Source organism: Pygocentrus nattereri, chromosome 27 (genome assembly GCF_015220715.1).
Source record: "Pygocentrus nattereri isolate fPygNat1 chromosome 27, fPygNat1.pri, whole genome shotgun sequence".
Classification (NCBI taxonomy): Eukaryota; Metazoa; Chordata; class Actinopteri; order Characiformes; family Serrasalmidae; genus Pygocentrus; species Pygocentrus nattereri.
This window is the reverse complement of record NC_051237.1, coordinates 12,052,762-12,070,358: the sequence shown is the minus strand read 5'-3', so window position 1 is coordinate 12,070,358 and position 17,597 is coordinate 12,052,762. Positions and strand designations below refer to the sequence as shown.

General features: G+C 38.8%; 2 protein-coding genes across 2 annotated transcripts; one reads left to right on the top strand and one right to left on the bottom strand.

Annotated features, from left to right (window-relative positions):
- The first annotated feature begins 1,196 nt into the window (after positions 1-1,196).
- On the top strand, positions 1,197-4,770 carry LOC108424819 (protein FAM167A-like). Its single transcript, XM_017693078.2, has 2 exons — positions 1,197-2,308; positions 3,140-4,770. Exons 1-2 carry the CDS (start codon positions 2,093-2,095, stop codon positions 3,263-3,265), a joined length of 342 nt encoding a protein of 113 aa, XP_017548567.1. The 5' UTR covers positions 1,197-2,092; the 3' UTR covers positions 3,266-4,770.
- Position 4,771: 1 nt separating this feature from the next.
- LOC108424810 (alanine and arginine-rich domain-containing protein-like) lies at positions 4,772-14,150 on the bottom strand. Its single transcript, XM_017693067.2, has 2 exons — positions 13,710-14,150; positions 4,772-8,096 (listed from the first exon to the last, which is right to left on the bottom strand). Exons 1-2 carry the CDS (start codon positions 13,896-13,898, stop codon positions 7,806-7,808), a joined length of 480 nt encoding a protein of 159 aa, XP_017548556.2. The 5' UTR covers positions 13,899-14,150; the 3' UTR covers positions 4,772-7,805.
- Between the last annotated feature and the right edge of the window lie 3,447 nt (positions 14,151-17,597).

Below are 17,597 nucleotides of genomic sequence, written 5' to 3'. Positions count from 1 at the left end.
AGCATTATAGCCTGTCCAAATCACTCTGCTCAACTGAGCCAAGTTTACTGGAAATGCCTAGGAATGCTTACAGCTTAACTGGTGGAAGGTCGTTTTCTTATATTGCTTCTAAACTATTAAACAGATCCCAGAGAATATTAGGAATGCAAGCTGGATAGATGATTTAAAATCCAGAATAATACATGTTTGTTTAGGCCAGCATTGTTGGCATTAACAGTAATCATTCTTTTTAGAGCATTTTATATTCTGGTGGCAGCTAAAAATGCATTCATTTAAAATCATATAAGTATTCATTTAAAATCATATAAGACAATGACAGATGAAATTAAAAAGATACATTCAAAGGAGATGCAGAATTAGGTTAAAACTAACCCCTAAACTCCAACAGGCCCAAAGTTTTATTACGCTCTTCTATAACATAAGAAAAGCTCCATTAGTTTGCATTGAAGTCCCTGTAATTAATGAATAATAAGTATGTAATGACCTAGTAATGTTAAGGGGTTAAAGATATATATTTTCAAATATTTCCTTGAAGTGTGCACTTTTATCCTGACTGTCTAATTTAAGATGGAACTGAGTATCGCAGTTTCGAAGCAGAATTGGCAGAATCAGTTTCTCCATGTTTTCTGTATTTTGCAGAGGGTGTAATCAGAGGGGCAGTATTTGTTTATATTCAAAGTATAAAGCAATGCTATGCAGGTAGAGATGTAATATTATTATTACTAGTTGTAGTAGTAGTAGTAGTCTTACTATTAGTATTATCATCACTATCTCCCCTTTTCTCTCTCTCTGTCTTTCTGTTACTCTGCTTTGCTCTCTCCCTTTCTTTGTCTTGCTCTCTTTGTATCTGGTTCTCGCACTTGCTTGCTCACTCACTCGCTCATGCTCTCTCACTCTCTCACGTTTTATAATCCAGAAGATTTGCACAGTGAGCTTGATATTAGAAACCATTCACACTCTACATTACAAAGCACAGAGAAACTGCCATTTGAACACTTAACAAGCTGTCCACAAGTTGAAATAAAGGTGCCTCCACCCATCAACTAGGGCGTTCCTTACAATTCCCAGAACTCTCTTTCTGTTCCTGACAGCACGGCTGGAAAAGAAACCAATTGGGAGTTGACCATTTCGGTCAGTCTTGGTGCCTCGCTTCCCTCTCCCAGCTGCTTTCTGGTAGTGAGCATTGGTTGAACCCTAAAAGAGAGCACACTGGACTACTGTTTCTGTTTCCAGGGCTGGTGTCAAGGCTGCCAGAAAGCTGTGGATTCATTGCCCCGGGGAGAATGCGCTTACTTTATACCCAGAAGTGTTAATTCTGTCTCCCTGCAGCGAGCTTCACAGTGTTCTATTGAAAGAGCACAGGACTCCAGCTTCTTAACTGCCGACTTGTCTGACGTACGGTAGTGACGAGCAGGGCCTTTTCAGGCTGCAGACCCCGCCTAAAGGTCAGTGGAAAACTAGCTGTCGAGACACTGTACTCCATCACAAAGACTCGACTGAGATCTCTCTCACAGCCCATTTCTCACACAAAGGCTGAATGGGCTCGTAGTTGGGGGTGAGTGAAAGACAGAGAGAGAGAGTGAGTGAGAGAGAGGGGGGGGTGCGAAAGAAAGGCCCCCTTGCACCTTTTCACTTCTTTGGGACGCAACAATGGCCTTTGTCCACAATGTCCCTCCATTCTTATTGGGGTTACTGCAGGGAAGGGAGGTGGTGGGGCTGCCTCTCCATAGTAACAGTGACAAAACAAGCCAGCCGAAGACGAGAGAGGGACTTAAACACTTGCTGCTCACCACTGACAGATCCTCTATGTTTCAATGAATAAACCTTAAAGAGCGTACAGGAGAAGAGGAAGAAAGGAGCATCACAGTGAAAAGGAATGTGAATATAAGGTACAAGATCTGCAAGACAGGAGAAGAAGAGGTGAGAAGGGATAAAGACAAAAAAGACCCTGATGAAAGACACTGGACCGAAGATGTGCATGTGAGTAGTGGTAAAGCAGGCAGTCCCTTGAGGAGGGCCAATAGTGGCACCACCACTAGGGTATCTTCTCACACAGCCTTCATTCATTGTTCTTGCTCTTGTGGACATTACCATGAATCCGGAGACTCAGTACGAGGACTCAGTGTCCATTATGGTTCTGGAGAACATCAAGAATAAACTTCTGCACGCCTTCAGAACGACAGCAGAGCCAAGAGCCTCCTCTGAAAGCAGCACAGATCCGAGCACCGCCGGCAGGAGCTTCCAGGCTAATGAAGAGCTACGCAGAGCCAAGATAGATGGAGCAATTAGCTGGTTACGATCAGAACTGGTGAGTTGGTTGAACTTCTTCAGCTACAGGTTAGCAGCCTTTTTGAGGTCTTGCAAATTCATATGTGAGGATCGTGCTAAACTCATGTCTTCTTGTCTGCATGTGGAGCATCTTCTCTCTTCTCTCCTCCTCAGAAAAGGCACATTGTGCTACTTACTTCAGGTTTTTCATCTGGAAGGTGATAACTTGACCATAACTGCCACTGGAGCAGATAAAGCTTAAATGATGAATGTTGAATTTTATGAAAAATGCAGATTTCGTTAATGCAACAATTGTACATTTGGACACTTCTCAAATGTTCTTTATGCACTAGATCAGAGGATAAAGGCTATAACCATTGATAGTTCTCTTATTGCCCAGTCAAGAAGTGTTCACAGTAGTACACTTCAGCACTCTGATGCTGAAATGGTTCACACTGACTATTAGCTTTTTCAGATATTGTTCATCATGTTTTATTTAATGCTTTGGTATTCTTTTATGTGTGTGCAATACAAAATAGACAATGACTCTCAATAATAAATGTTTTATATATCTGAATTGTAAAAATGAAACTAATAAGCAAAGAGATTTTCATCCTGTGTCTCTGAGTTAACAACAAAAGAAGATTTTTAAAAATGTGAACAAGTTAACCTGATGGTGAAGAGCACCATGCATTTTAGCAAGGCTGTGAATAACTAAAGCTAATAAAAATTGGCCAATCTTTCTTTTTAACAAGCCTTAAATGCTTCTTAAGAAACCCAACAGGGCAGGCACTGTTGCATCCTGGCCTGACTGGACTGAATGCTCACAGTGCTGAAATGCTCATGTGTTCTTAATGTCATTAATATGCAGCTGGAGATGCGCTTGCAGGACCGACAGCTGGCTCAGACTCTGCTGGGCCTCAACACGGAGATCCAGAGACTGCGGCGGGAGAGTGGCCCAATTCTGCTGGACACTAACAGCAGTGACCAGCACTGACCAAGCACCAAAGAACCAGAGATTTCACCCATCAGCTGAACAAATGCAGCTCTAAAGCTCCATTCCCTCTGCTTTTTAAAATACTCTTCAAATGATGGTTCCTATGTGGCTCTTAGATTAGATGTACTGGCAAAAATCTCCACAATGGAATTCTGATTTTCTGCATAATTAAACCAATAAGATAGACAAAGTCATTCAGATGTTTGATGGGAAATGCGTCACTCTAGAGAAAATTACATAGTTCATGATGCTGAAAGGAACCAGACGTCTGAAGAGTTTAATTTCTCTAAAAGCCCCTCATGGAAAATTATTACATGAAATGATTATGAGAAGTGCATGGTGCTGTAACATAAAACGTGCTCAAAGGGAACATATTTTTAAGGATTTATCATTTTCTTTATCAACATTAGATATTAAAAGATCCACTGGTCATTTTGGATGGTAAATAAAATGGCCTTATTTGTGTTGTAGACATCAGGGCTGTGATTTCTTACCTCCACTGATAGCAAGTCTCGAACGAAATCAAATCACTCTGAATGACTTTGTTCTCAAAGACTGGATTATGTAGAAATTTAGAAAAATCCTGGCAATTCCCTTTTAATTTATATAAAACTTTCATTGCTGTCCAAAAAAAAAAATCTTCACTCATTGAAAGTACACAATGTTTTTCCCCTTTCCTGTAAAGTTACAATTTTGGAGACACTTGTTTTCTTTGGGCAGCAATGCTTTAAATAACGTGGAGGATCTTTAAACTTCACACATCTCATTTTCAAAAATAATTCTGTGAAGAACCATCTACTGAAAGGTTCATTAAGGAATCAAAAGTGGTTCCTCTATGGCATCGCTCTGAAGAATGCTTTCTGGCAGCTTTCTTTTAAATGGTTTGCTTGTTTGTTCTTTTGTAAGAAATTCCTTTCTTTGCATGTTGTGAGATTGCTTATGAAACACATGAAGCATGCTTTATTATGTAACAGAAAATGTATGATAAATGAAATGATGAGCATGATCTCGTTCATTGTGAGACTGCCTGATTACAATCTGAATGTAGAAGTGATAATATCACTTTTGAATGTCAGTTTGAGTGATTGGGCTATTGTATAATAAAGCCTACTCAAAGCCTGTCATACAGTGGGTGCCATAATATACACTGGTGGCTTGTGTAATAAAATTCAAGCAGGACAATAAATTTACAGGGCAATATATTGTCATGTCCAAAAAAAAAAGTATCTCAATTTTTGTTGATTCTATCACTTTTCTGTCATTTGAGCACAGCAGTTTCCACAGCAGTGTGTGAAAATTTCATGATGGCCCAATAGAAATGCTTCAAAAATGACCTAGAATAAAATCTCTTGACATGAACTTACACTGAAAGTAAAGAACGTTTTTGCCTTCTCATATAAAGTTGCCAGATACTTGGTTCCCTTTGGACAGCAACGATATATTTATCCATAAAGTATGCTATGTTGTAAATCAGTTTTGCTGAATAAAACACATTGCCAAACCAACTAATGATTAAGCTTTTTATCATGGCATACCATTTATGATATCAGTCCCAGAAACGTTACATTCATAGTATACATAATTTCACATTTCAAAATACATCTTCACACTCGAAAAAAGTGTTGTCAGATATTTAACATGATTACAGTAAATGACCAGCATCCCCATGAATGTTCTTGTTTGTTCAAGAGCAATGCTTTTATGCAATTTAGATAATTTGGGGAATATAGACAGTCAGTGGGCTTGTGGCGGCACCACAAACCTAGAAATCCTACCAACTGTTTGATTTTTAGGAGATCAACCAAATCTTCTGTTCTTCTTTTGGGAAATAACTAGACTAAAAGATTTACCAACACTACATGTCTAAATTATCCAGACCCCCCCACCAATTAGTGAATTCAGTTGCTTTGAGGTGCATCCATTGATGACGCAGGCATTCAGTTACACCCATAGTACACTCAAGTATAATCTTTATAGAAGAGCATTGCTAATAGAATGGGGTGCTCTGGAATAGCCGCACAAGAGCCTAAAGTCACCATATCCAGTGCCAAGTGTTGGAGAGGTGTAGCGCACTGCTGTGTAACACTGTTACAGCAGTAAAGTCTCCCCTTTAGTGCTCTTGAGCAGGTGTAAACAAACTTGGACATATAGCAAAAGTTGTTACTTACTTCTGGTTTCTGGTGTGACCTACAGCACATTCAATGGAGGTGGAGTATAAAAGACCACTTGACTTTCAATAAATGGGCATCACTACAATATAACTTTGCAAATTTTTATAAAGGGCTTATTAATGGTTTAAAATGAGTTCATTAATGCTTATTAAATATACCTTAAATAATCAACAAGCAGTTATAAGACCTAAATAAAAGGGCAATAGTGACCTGTTGCATCTGATAATTGTGAGTATGTGATGATGTTGATAGATAATGTACAATGCTGACTGATGGAGAAGACAAAGTGAGATAAGTAACCTGCAAGTTCTGAGGTTTAACAGGATAGACGAAAGTGGGCTCACTGTTTGACAAGCCCCTGTTAGCCTTTTTATTTATGTGTTATAAGTACTTCTAAACATTTTTAAGGTGTTTATAACCTAACCCGTTACTACAGTCACACTCATATACTGTTTCGATGCTGCTTAACCTTCTGGGTTTTGGGGGGAGCTGGAGCCTATCCCAGCAATCGGCAGGGAACACCCTAGACAGGTGCCAGTCATCATTAACAATCTCATTTTAAACCATTCATGAACTCTTTGTAAGGGTAGTTCTAATGTAAAGTGGTACCCAATGCTCCTCAGTAGTGACGCATATGTGACTGTCATTCTTACACTGTGTTAAAAGTTACTATACAGACTGTTATTAGTTTTTCTAGAAAGCTGACCTTATGAAATGATAATTTCTTATATTAATGTTGTTTTATTGCTCACCTGTAGTCTGAAAAGAGTTGATCAGAGAACACATGCTCAGTGTCAGCCTTACATACCATAAACAGGCTCTGGCAAGCTCTCATTCACTTTTGAGGGAAGGCAGAGACTGTGACAAGCTCCAAAGAACCTCATAGATTCAGTGAGTGATGCAGTTTAGTGTGCGCTAAAAAACACTAGAGTTTTGTTTTGTTAATTGCCAAAATTGTGTACTCCTCTATGGCTGTAAGGTAGTGAAATCACTCTCCATACACAGGGAATCATGCCTGTGCAGTAATGAAGACAACAACAGTGGCCTACTGTCTGAGAGGAATAAGGCATGTGTGTCCAAACATAACTAAATACATGTACACTGGCTCTCATAAGCACTCACATACTTACATACAGCTACATCTACAGAGCGCTTCATCAAAACAATGTTTGTCAGTGAAATAAAATCAGGGCGAACACAATAGACAACAGCAGCCTATCTCAAGAGACCTTGTCTGATTTAGAGCTGTGATAATGATCAGAATTCACACTCACACAGCATTCCAGCCTACCCTCAACTTCTGAACTGCTGCTATTGAAACCCAGTCACGCACTTTTCCAGAATTCAGCCCTCACCCTAGTGCGAGAGTGGGAAATATGGCAAAAATCTAACATCACAATACTTGAAGACATGTTCATGATACCTAATAAACCTTTCAAAAGAGGGGTCTTCAAATAAATATTCTTCAAAGGATTATGCTTTCCAACCTAAACTCTACCCACCTACCTCTCTCTATGTGTCTATCTCAAGCTGTCCTTTCACTAAGTAAAGGGAAAATGTGTAAATCATTGTCTGTATGCTACAGATACGGTAGATAAAGATTAAATTGAAAAGTGAAGTATTCATTTAAGGAACTATTCATTGAAATGTAATTAAAGTAGACAAAAGTCCAAGTCTGGCATCATTACTTTTAAAAAAGTGTCGTCATTGTTGGGACAAAACCTTGTGCTTTCATTTTTCTCTGTATTTCTGTTTCTTTTTTCTTTGCATAATTTCAAAATGTTTGCTGCCCTTTACATTGCATAAAAGTTTAATTATGGATGACCAGTAAAAATGTTCCAAAATAACACTTTGAAGCTGCACTATAAAAGATTTGTGAATATGGAGACCTCTCTGGTGGAAAGGTGTAATTGCACACATTGCACAGAGGAATATTGTGTAACATGGGTTGTGCTTTGGACCCCCGTGAGTGGCTGAATCTGATATTTGCGAATGCATTGAAAGAGTATTCAAAGCAAACTTGCTAACTGAAAAACTTGACACAGGATGTGAGTGATCTACTATTGTCATTATTATTATCTTAGTTCTGCTCCCTCAAATACACTATGTTTCTCAAGCTTTTTAAACACTTTTTAATGAAACGTGTAGTTGGTCCATTTTGTGAAAATACCGCCGATAGCCACAATATACTCAATAAGACTTATTGTGACATTGTTTGTCAAGGTAACCATATCATATTGTCATATCACCCACCCATACATTTATATATTGTGATTTCCTGTCAAATGCAGGCAGTGATAATTCAGGAAGCTGTACAGATGTTTGAATTTGTGCAATACATAATAGAGAAATTTTCATGTGGCAGCTTTCTAAGGTACTGAGCTGCGGCGGCTGAAGGCTCTCTTAGGCAGGAACCCTACAGGAAGTGGACTGGTGTGGAAGGGAGAGTAGATAGAAGGGTAAAAGCACATCTCTCCTGAGTAAGAGGAGGCACTGCTCCCCCCTGTCTCACTCCCAGAGTCCCAGCACGGCTCCTCATCTACGTCCTGCTCCTCCTCCTCTTCGTATTCCACAGCACACTCCTGCTTCAGCTCCTGGATGCCCTCATGGAGATCCATCAGCTGCCGTATCAGAGCCTGGTCCTGAGACCGCATCTCCATCTAGAAAGGCAAAAGAGCCACAATCTCAATGCTTCACCACCAGTCTTATATATGGCAATGAGATGAAATCAGTCTTGAATTTATAAACAGATTTTAACAATTTTTAATAACAATTAATAACAATTTTAAAGAATCTTCATCTCAGAAAACTGAGTTTTCCTCGTCACAGTTTGATATGGTATGTAAACATTGTTAAAATTTCAAAACATACCGTTCACTCCCCAATCTATAAAATCTGTATGCGGCAACTGTGCTACAAAAAACAGCCCAGTTTGAGCTCAACCTTGCCTACTACAGTGTAACCCTGCCCATTCACACTGACGTTGTAAGGAGTGTTTCAATCTGGACTGATTTTTGAAAAAGGCACAACACAGGGCAGCCAATCAGAGGAGAGCTATAGCCTATACCAGTCTTCAAGGCACAGTAACAAAAATAATCTAATTAATTCTAAAATAAATGACAGAAAAATCAAATGTAGAATCAGAGCCCTTTAAGGCCTTAGTTATGTCAAAAAATGACATTTTCTCAATTTGATCCAAGCCCCAAATTTAGACAATCACCAAAGACATGTCTAATTTGTATCTAAAGATTTGTTTGTATCTTTAGTCTTGCCATGGAGCCACCAGGCTAAGGTAGCCAACAAGTAATGATAAATTAGGTATTACTAATTCAAAATAGAAAAATGTATGGACGATATTTTGGCTCAATGTGGCTGCTACTATTGATTTTAGTTATACAACCTACGTTTTTCCACTTTTACAGAACACAGTAAGACATGTAGTGTTAGAAACCACATAAGAAAATCCATCTGACATAATTTAAGAAATCAAATCAGTTTTAAGTGTGACTTAAGCATGCACTTTACAGAATGTTATTTGGTAGGTAAGTTTCCTTTCCTTGTTGTCTACTTTAGCTTCATAGGTGCACTAGGTTGCTCAGATCAGGAAAACTTCACAACTTCACAAAGGCCATTTTAGACAGCAGCCCCCTGCATTGTGTCCATTAGTATAGTTTACAGTGTCGTTCTGTGTCCTGAGTCACATTGATAAGTCTGTACAGCCTTAATGAAGACCTGGTTGCAGAGTGATTTGAGACGAGTTTTAGGGATCTATTTATTTATGGAAAAGATCTGGGTGACTATTGACTTCTAGTGTTTGTTAGCAATGTTAACCTTGGCTTGGTCGCTAAACATGTCTTGACTGATCATTTACATCTGGGAGAAGAGAGAACTGTGCAAATTTGATCTTTCGCCAAATCATTGCTATAAGATTCTATAGGGATTCTAGCATGGCAGAGCTACTGAGCTTCTGTGGCCTTAAGGGGCCCATATCTCATGTTTTCTACTTCATTTTTATGTGATCAAATTTTCCAACCACTTTTTATCCCCTATATTTAAACAGGAGGATTTTGTTATTGCACCTTTAAGACATGAAAGTATTACACCATGCCCCCCTCCATCTATCCCTTTCAGGTTATTTCAAAGACAGCAAAGAGACAACCCAGAGAGCACTCATTAAGGAGTGCTGAGATGCTGAGTTATTCAGGTACTGTCAAAACAGATTTTTTAAGGTTCATTGGAAAGTCAGGCGTTTCCAAGCATGGACAATGAGTCAGACAGAAACACTGACATTACAGCGTAAACAGAAAGGACCCATAAACTACTGCAAAGCAGTGCCACAGTGACGGCCCAAGGTTAAGGTATCAGTGTGTTGACTGAGTTTCTGCCCATTCCTTCTGCAGAGTGAGTGTTTAAACTATTTTGAACCAACAATGTCTCTTTCAAATGCAAATGTTCCTTTCGTCCTTTGGCTTTATGAAGAGCCGAGGCAGTCTAATTGCCTTCATTGTGAGAATATAACATCCTAAATTCCAGCACATTCCACCACCAAGCCAATCCCAAGCTGAGAATTGGAGGGAACAAAAATGTTCCCTCCAAAACAGCCCTTTTCTGTGCTAATTGCTTTGTCATGAATGTTTTGGGGCTTTCTCCAAGAGGCGCTTGTGCTGAGATTTCTTTGCAGAGAGGAAAAGCATGTGAGAAAATAGGAAGGAACTTTCTTCTGAAGCTTGTGTGAGCTTGAGACCTTTCTGAACTTTCCAGGGAAAAAGTCCCTGCACTCCTCAAGCGCATGAGCCAGCCAGTGTCTGTTTTCTTACATGTGTTTCTACGCTTCCTTGAGTGTCTGTCCTCAGCCATTCTAGTAGACTGAACCATGACTAATTTCCTGTTGGCGGGAGCAGAAAACAATGCTCGCTCAGCTCTGTGTCTTTACTTTTTCTATTATGTCGACTGCCTAAAGGCTGGCTGTGAGATTTGATTGGAAGTGATAGATATAAGTGGCAGGGGCCACCATGTTTTCCAATGAGTCTTGCAAACAGAGACTGTATGCAAGTGCTAAGCTGGAGTTTGAAGTACTTAATGCTCTTGTTCCCAGAGGTTTTAGCCTATGGGTAAGGTACAGGTTCAGTGATGCGCAAATCATCTAAACCATATATTTGACTGACGATTCAAAAACAACATATCAATTGTTTACATTGAGAAATTTCATTGATAAAAAATGCTCATTTTTTAATTTATCTTGCCAAGTTTAAATGATTTGCATGTCACTGAAATCTTTTTTTTAAATTTACATTTGCACAGCATCCCAACATTTTCGGAAAAACCAGGCTATAGAAGCAGAAAAGAGAACAGTTCAGTTCAGAGCACCAGTTTGCCAGCTTAATCTCTTAAAGAAATAGTTTAATATAAAAGAATTACATTTACTTGATGCTTCTTCTGAAACTGTGCTGAATAAATTGAGATAAGTCCAGATAAACATCATATAGATATAAATTTTAGTTTTTACTCTAAGCTAAATTAATAGTTTTTTAGATGTTTTAAAAAGATGCCAATGCAAAGAGCTGAAGTATGAAATTGAATCATGCTAAACAGACATATATAGCAATTTCTCTATTTAATTGTTCACAAACAACAAAAAACTACCTGGTTTGTTTAAAATATTTGTAATATATTAATATTTATTAACAAAAACATTGATAATAAATGCAATTTATAAAATAAAGTTAAATATTTAATACTTAAAAAACAGCAGTATTTTAAAGGACCCATTTTTTCCATTTTTCTTACATTTTTTCCATTAATGTCTACTAGTGACGTTTGTGTGTTTATGCACCAAAGACAGTCATGATATATTTCTACTTGAATATTTTTGCATGTCTTTTTATTCCTTTTATTCCTGTTATTCCTATAACTCATTTGAAACAGTTGCCAGTGACTTAACCTCTTGGAAGAAGTTTCTTGAAACAGCCATCATGTGATCATGTTGCATGACATCATTTAAAACAACTGATTTTATCAGACTATTGGACAACAAAATAAAACAGAACACAGTGTATCGGAGAATTTTAAAAAGGAGACCACCCTAACTGACTTTCTGTAAGTTTGGTAGTTTTACATTTTGTCAGTTTCTGGAGCCAGGAGAAGAAACACATGAGTTTCTCTGAGCTTTTAGTTTTTTAGTTTTTTAGTTTTAGCTCTGAGTTTTAACTAGCCAGCTAAAGGTAATAATTCCCAATAGTGTGCATGCCACCGTTTATTTTTGTTAGACTGCTATTTTCATGATCTACAAAACTTGAAAATGTTTACTCTGTTTAAAGATTTCATATGCAAGGAATAGATTAAAAACTAACCAAATATTTAGTAGATAAGCAAACAAACCAATAACAGCAATGACAGCTGAAAATATTATAAACAAAGATATTGTTCATTTCAATGGGGAAAACAGAATAAATATGACAGTTATATTTACATGGTTAAATGAACAGGTGGAAGGAAAGCTTGGCAGGAGTTTTAGTATTTGAAGCTAGATTTGTCCACCTGTGATTACATTCTAATAATTAAATATAATATATTAAAAATGCTGACATACGTGTTATACAAGGCAATTGAGATGAAGCAATTCTGTGATGCTGTAATATGCATTGTGCTAAGAGGGCCGATTAGGTTTCTCTTGCTATTATGTACCATGATGCTGAGATACTGAGCCCCTGTCTACAAAAGCATCTGTTAAAGCATCTCAATTTTCTCTAATTGTGGTGTGGAGGCCATCACAGACCATACTGATGGCCATAGCTGAGAGTGAGAATGAAGGCTGTAAATGCCAAGTGATATATCTGCCATTGACAATGGGGTCGCTCTGCATTTCACCCATGGGAACACTGGGTGTGGGCTGCTATAATGGTGACCTCTGAATGTCAATGGCAAACAGACACAGGAAGATTTTACTGTGGCAGTAACTTCTCAAACATGCAGGATGACCTCTGCTGTTGTTGGACTGCTGTTGAGCTGACCCGACCTGAGCCTAAGAGCGCTGTGCATTCACACTGGTGTTATATGATGTGAGGAGACCACCCTCAAATTTTTTATGTATGAGCTCACTAAATTGCAACAAATATACCATCAACATGTCTGCTGTGCCTTTCCCGAATCCCGGCGACTAACTGAACCAGCATTTGTTGTGTGTTGGTTGTACCTTATCATACTCAATTTACCTTTCCATTATTGTGTATTTGTACTTTTCTGCAGTTTGATTGTCATCTGATTGTAAAGTATCCCTGAGCATGAGATTTTTAAAAAAGTTGTAAAAAAAAGTTTGATTTTCTAAACACAAGTACACATCCTGTACAAATGACACATCTGTGCACATTGAGGAAAAATATGACACTAAAAAAAAGCCGTATTTAAGTTTGTTTCCTGCAAGGGACAAGTTGGACTTATTTTCACAAAACATATCATTTCAACAGGGGTGTTCAAACTGATTAAGCAGTTATGCTAAATAATTAATCAAAAATTATACTTTATTGTTATTGTAAGTGGTATATATTGCATTAGACGTCATCTATATATAGTATACTATAGTATACTATATCATTCAGCACGCTGTATCTTACAATGTATTCTGGACATTGTTTTACACTCTTATACTGTATTATTCTGCACTGTACTTAGATGAAAGTTTGATGATAAGTTAGCTGTCCCAGTCATTTTCACTTCATACTGTACATACTTAAAAACCATGGTTCCTCAAGGGTTCTTTAGTACTTATATATAGAACCATGAACAGTTTGCATGATTCAGTGCTTCTTTACATCACAAAATGGTTTCTTCAGATTGATTCTTCTACTTTTTCAAGCTTGACATCATACAAATAGAAGAACCATTTTGGGCTCCATCTAAAGAGTCATTTTACCATGCGAAGAAACATTTAAACATGTAAAGGGTTCTTTCAGTGCTCATGGTTATATATGAAACCATTCCCTTGAAGAACCATCTTTTTTTAAGAGCGCACTGCCTTTGCGATTACTTATTGTTACATGTCTGGCTTACAATAGATAGATGGATAGATAGACACATCATATACATAAATGATAATCGATACATGATTTCTGTCCGTAATATTTGTCAAAATGTTTAACCAGCACTGGGACACGTTCAGGATGTCTAGAAGTCTGTGGCAACAGAAATGCTAAGTTAAGTGTTTAGAATGACCAAGCAGCTGCAATAATCAAGACACTCCTTCATGTTCTCCTTTAAGAAGTTACAAGAATTCTTACCAGTTCTCGTCTCAGCCAGGCCAGAGCACTCTCAATGTCCAGTCGTCCAGTGTGGTCACGGTCCATACTCGCAGTCCTGCACGCGTCCTCTGTTGCTGGCTGCTCTCTGAACATCACTGCAGCCTTGCAGTCATTAAAAGTGGCTTCTTTACAGGAGAAATCTCTAAGTCTGGTCAGAACCACTTCCATTCTTCTAGGATTAACTTCTGAAGAAGTGTCTTGGTTATAGCTGCTTTATTTACAGCGCTTTCTCAGCTGTAACGAGGACAGCTTTGTCTTTCAGATTCTATTTTTGGTTATCAGCTCTACCTGCCTACTCTTTCAAAGAGATCTGAGCTGAACACTAGTGATGGTTCTCCCCTGGGAGGGGTACCTCTTCCTCTTCCACAACTTATTTGGTTACCAGCAACGTATGTGTTTGTGTGATAGAGTGACGCAGAGGGACGTCAGCGCTGTCTATTGTGTGACCCAGTGACGTTCTTGTTTACCATGTACTATGTACCACACACACACACACACACACACACACACACACACACACACACACACACACACACACGGGGATCCTCCCTTGCTGAGGACATGTGGACATGTGGGAGTTACCATGGTTATCTGAACAGTGCTACTCAAGACAACTGGGCAGTCTATGGAATGTCCTTGGCACAGTCTGAAGACACAGCAAGTAACAAAAGAGCTAAGATGGAGTGGACTTTCTTTTTTACATCTGTTCAAGGACTGAGTGCAAACACAAACGTATGCACACACAAAATAAATGAGCACAAGAGAAGAACTGTGACCTATTCTCTGGTAAAGCAGGAATTGGAATTGAGTTTATAAGTATATGGGTTAATTCTGCTCTAAAGGCAAGATAGTAGACATGCAGCAATACACATTTACAGGTTTGATATTATTTCTGATTTAGATTTTTTGGTGGTGTGTTATACTAAATGTCTTGAGCGGAAAGGACATGTTTGTGTCTTTTCATATGCATATGTTTTAAAACAGAACAATAAAATAAAAAGCCTGGACCTGAGACGGGGTGTGTGGAGTCAGTACAATTTAGAGAATATAATTTGAATGGATTATAGTACAGTTATGTTCCCTGACTAAAGGTACTGAGATGTACCCTTGAGGGCACCCTCCAAGTGACAAGAGGGTCACTGCCCCAGTTACAGTTTCATACCTTTTTTCTGAGAGCGTTAAATGGCCAGGGCCCACCAGCGGGCTTTAATACACACTTTTATAACCTAAGAATAGGTCATCCAGTTTGCATTGTAGTCTGTGTAGTTACTGAATAAATAAGCCTTAGTACGTCATAAGCCTCATATTTTAAGGGGTTTAATAACATGCAGGGATTAGAAACACCTCCAGAATCAACACTAATCATCACTCAAATTGTGCACTTCTGACCAATGACAGTGGTTTAAATAAATGAGAGACCCAGGCAAACAGGTACACATTAACAATGTAACACTGTTGAGGCTCTGCTTGTGGAAATTGCTCATATTCTCCAAACAGGAGAAAATTTACATCTACATGACTTGCTACATACATCACTAGCTTACCCAACTGCATGCTATCATATCCTCTCTGTGTTGCTTTTAGCAACCCCCTCAAATGAGCAGCCCTTTTAAAGTATGAAAATAGCTGTGGCACAATTAGAGCTATATTTAAACTTGAATTATTCAACCACTTACATCCTACCAACAAAGAGATCCAAACTCATCTGACGTCACACACTTCAAGCCAGCCTGCACGAATCCAAGGTTGATTTGTGAGAGGGAGTCCGATTCTTAGCCACTAGTAAGTAAGTAAGTGATACTTTTTTGATCCCACAACCGGGGAAATTCCACCTCCACATTTAACCCATCTGTGAAGTGAAACACCACATACACACTAGTGAACACACACACTAGGGGGCAGTGAGCACACTTGCCCAGAGCAGTGGGCAGCCCTAACCACGGTGCCCGGGGAGCAGTTGAGGGTTAGGTGTCTTGCTCAAGGACATGGACTGTCGGCCCTGGGGATCGAACCGGCAACCTTCTGGTCACAGGGCCAGATCCCTAACCTCCAGCCCACGACTGCCCCACTAGCCTCCTCACTGAAGCTGGTTTTGTGTCTCTGCAGTGGAATACAGAAAATCACTGGCAACTACCAGTAGCCTAACTTCTTTGTGTCCAGCAACACTTCTGTCTTATGTAAGAAACATTACAATGCACAGTGCTGACTATTTCAAAAGAGCAGCCTATGACTCTTGCACAAGCACAGATAGACCCATTTTGCTCTCAGACTGTATCCTTTAGGTCAGTGAGTTTAATATGTATTGTTAACAATGAACTATTTATGTAGTCAAACTTTAATATCCATTTCAGCTCAGCTCAGCTTCGCTAAGCGAATAGAGCTGGTGGGTTGACTTGGGTTCCTTGTGTGCCCCCCGTACTACTGGTGTCTGTGGAGATTTCCATTGAGCATGTTTGGTCTGACAAATGAGGGGAAACAATGTGAGGAGGCTATAGCTTACATACAGCAATTCACATGTACAACCATGTAAACAAAACACACCCATGATTACACTTATACTGAGGTCTCATGTTTATACGTCAACATCAAAACACAAAAAACAAAGAATCTTATTAACAGGAAGATCATAATTAATCATAATCATCATCATTGATATTAATCATAATTAATATTCATTATAAAGACTCAAATACCTATTACAATGGGGGTTTTTCCTTCCATTGTGGTCCTAAAATTCTTCAAATTTACATGCTTGATAAAAATATTTTAGCCAAATACCTCAAGGATGCTAAATATGAAGCTAATCAAGAAGAAAAAGGAAGTATGACCAGTACCTGTTATGGTGTGAGTTATACCCCATTCCCCTATGACTTATGTCAGAATGCTGTTTATTAACTTCAGCTCAGCATTCAACATCATCACACCCCAAAAAGTACTCAGCAAACTTCACTGTGCCTGAGCTCTTTACTCTGCAACTGGGCCTCAACCAGTCAGCATCCCGAACAGGCTGTCATGCTCCAACACTCTAAACACTGACTCCCCCAGGGCTGCGCACTGAGTAGGGTTGCCAGGACTTTCCTGGATAGTCTTGGATTTGGGTTGCCTGTCCAGGACAAATGAATTTCATACCATAATGACACAGAAAGAATTTTCATGTTTTCAATGCCAGAACAAAACCTTGTATCCCCCAAACAATAACTTTACAGGAGAAGGAAAAAAAACATTCTTAACTTTTACGGAAGCTAACACCAAAAAAACTGTCCTGATAGTGATATGTTAGCATTTCTCATCAAGTTTACACTTCTTCTTTTTATACAGTCAAATCATTTGTTTACAAAGAACAGGTTTAATTGGTTCAGATTACCCTCAGCGTAGGGACAATTCATAGGGAAAGGCACATTGTTGGTGACGTTTAAATGCTAGGCTGCACTGAAACACAATAACTGAATAGATTAATATAATTAATATAGTCAAAAACCAAGACCTGATTAAGTGTCCAGGAATTTTACAGGGCTGAGGTGGCAACCGTAGTACTAAGTTATCTGCTGGACACCTTGCTCAACCTTGACCGTGTTGCCAAATATAACAGCAACCATGATATTACACTTGCGAGGCTCATTTATTTGAACAACATTGTAGCCAACAGAGCAGGTGAGGCAGCTGTAGGTCTGATGCAAGGATTACAATCTCTCTGAATGTCAGTAAAACAAAAAGAGATTATTGTGGATTATAGTGGAAGGATGCACATGTCTCAGATGCCTCTGCATGTTAGCTGTACTATAGTGGAACCAGGGCATAGCTCCCTGGGAGTGCACATTACTGATGAATTCTCCTGGTCTCTGGAACACATGTTCCTTCATTAGTAAG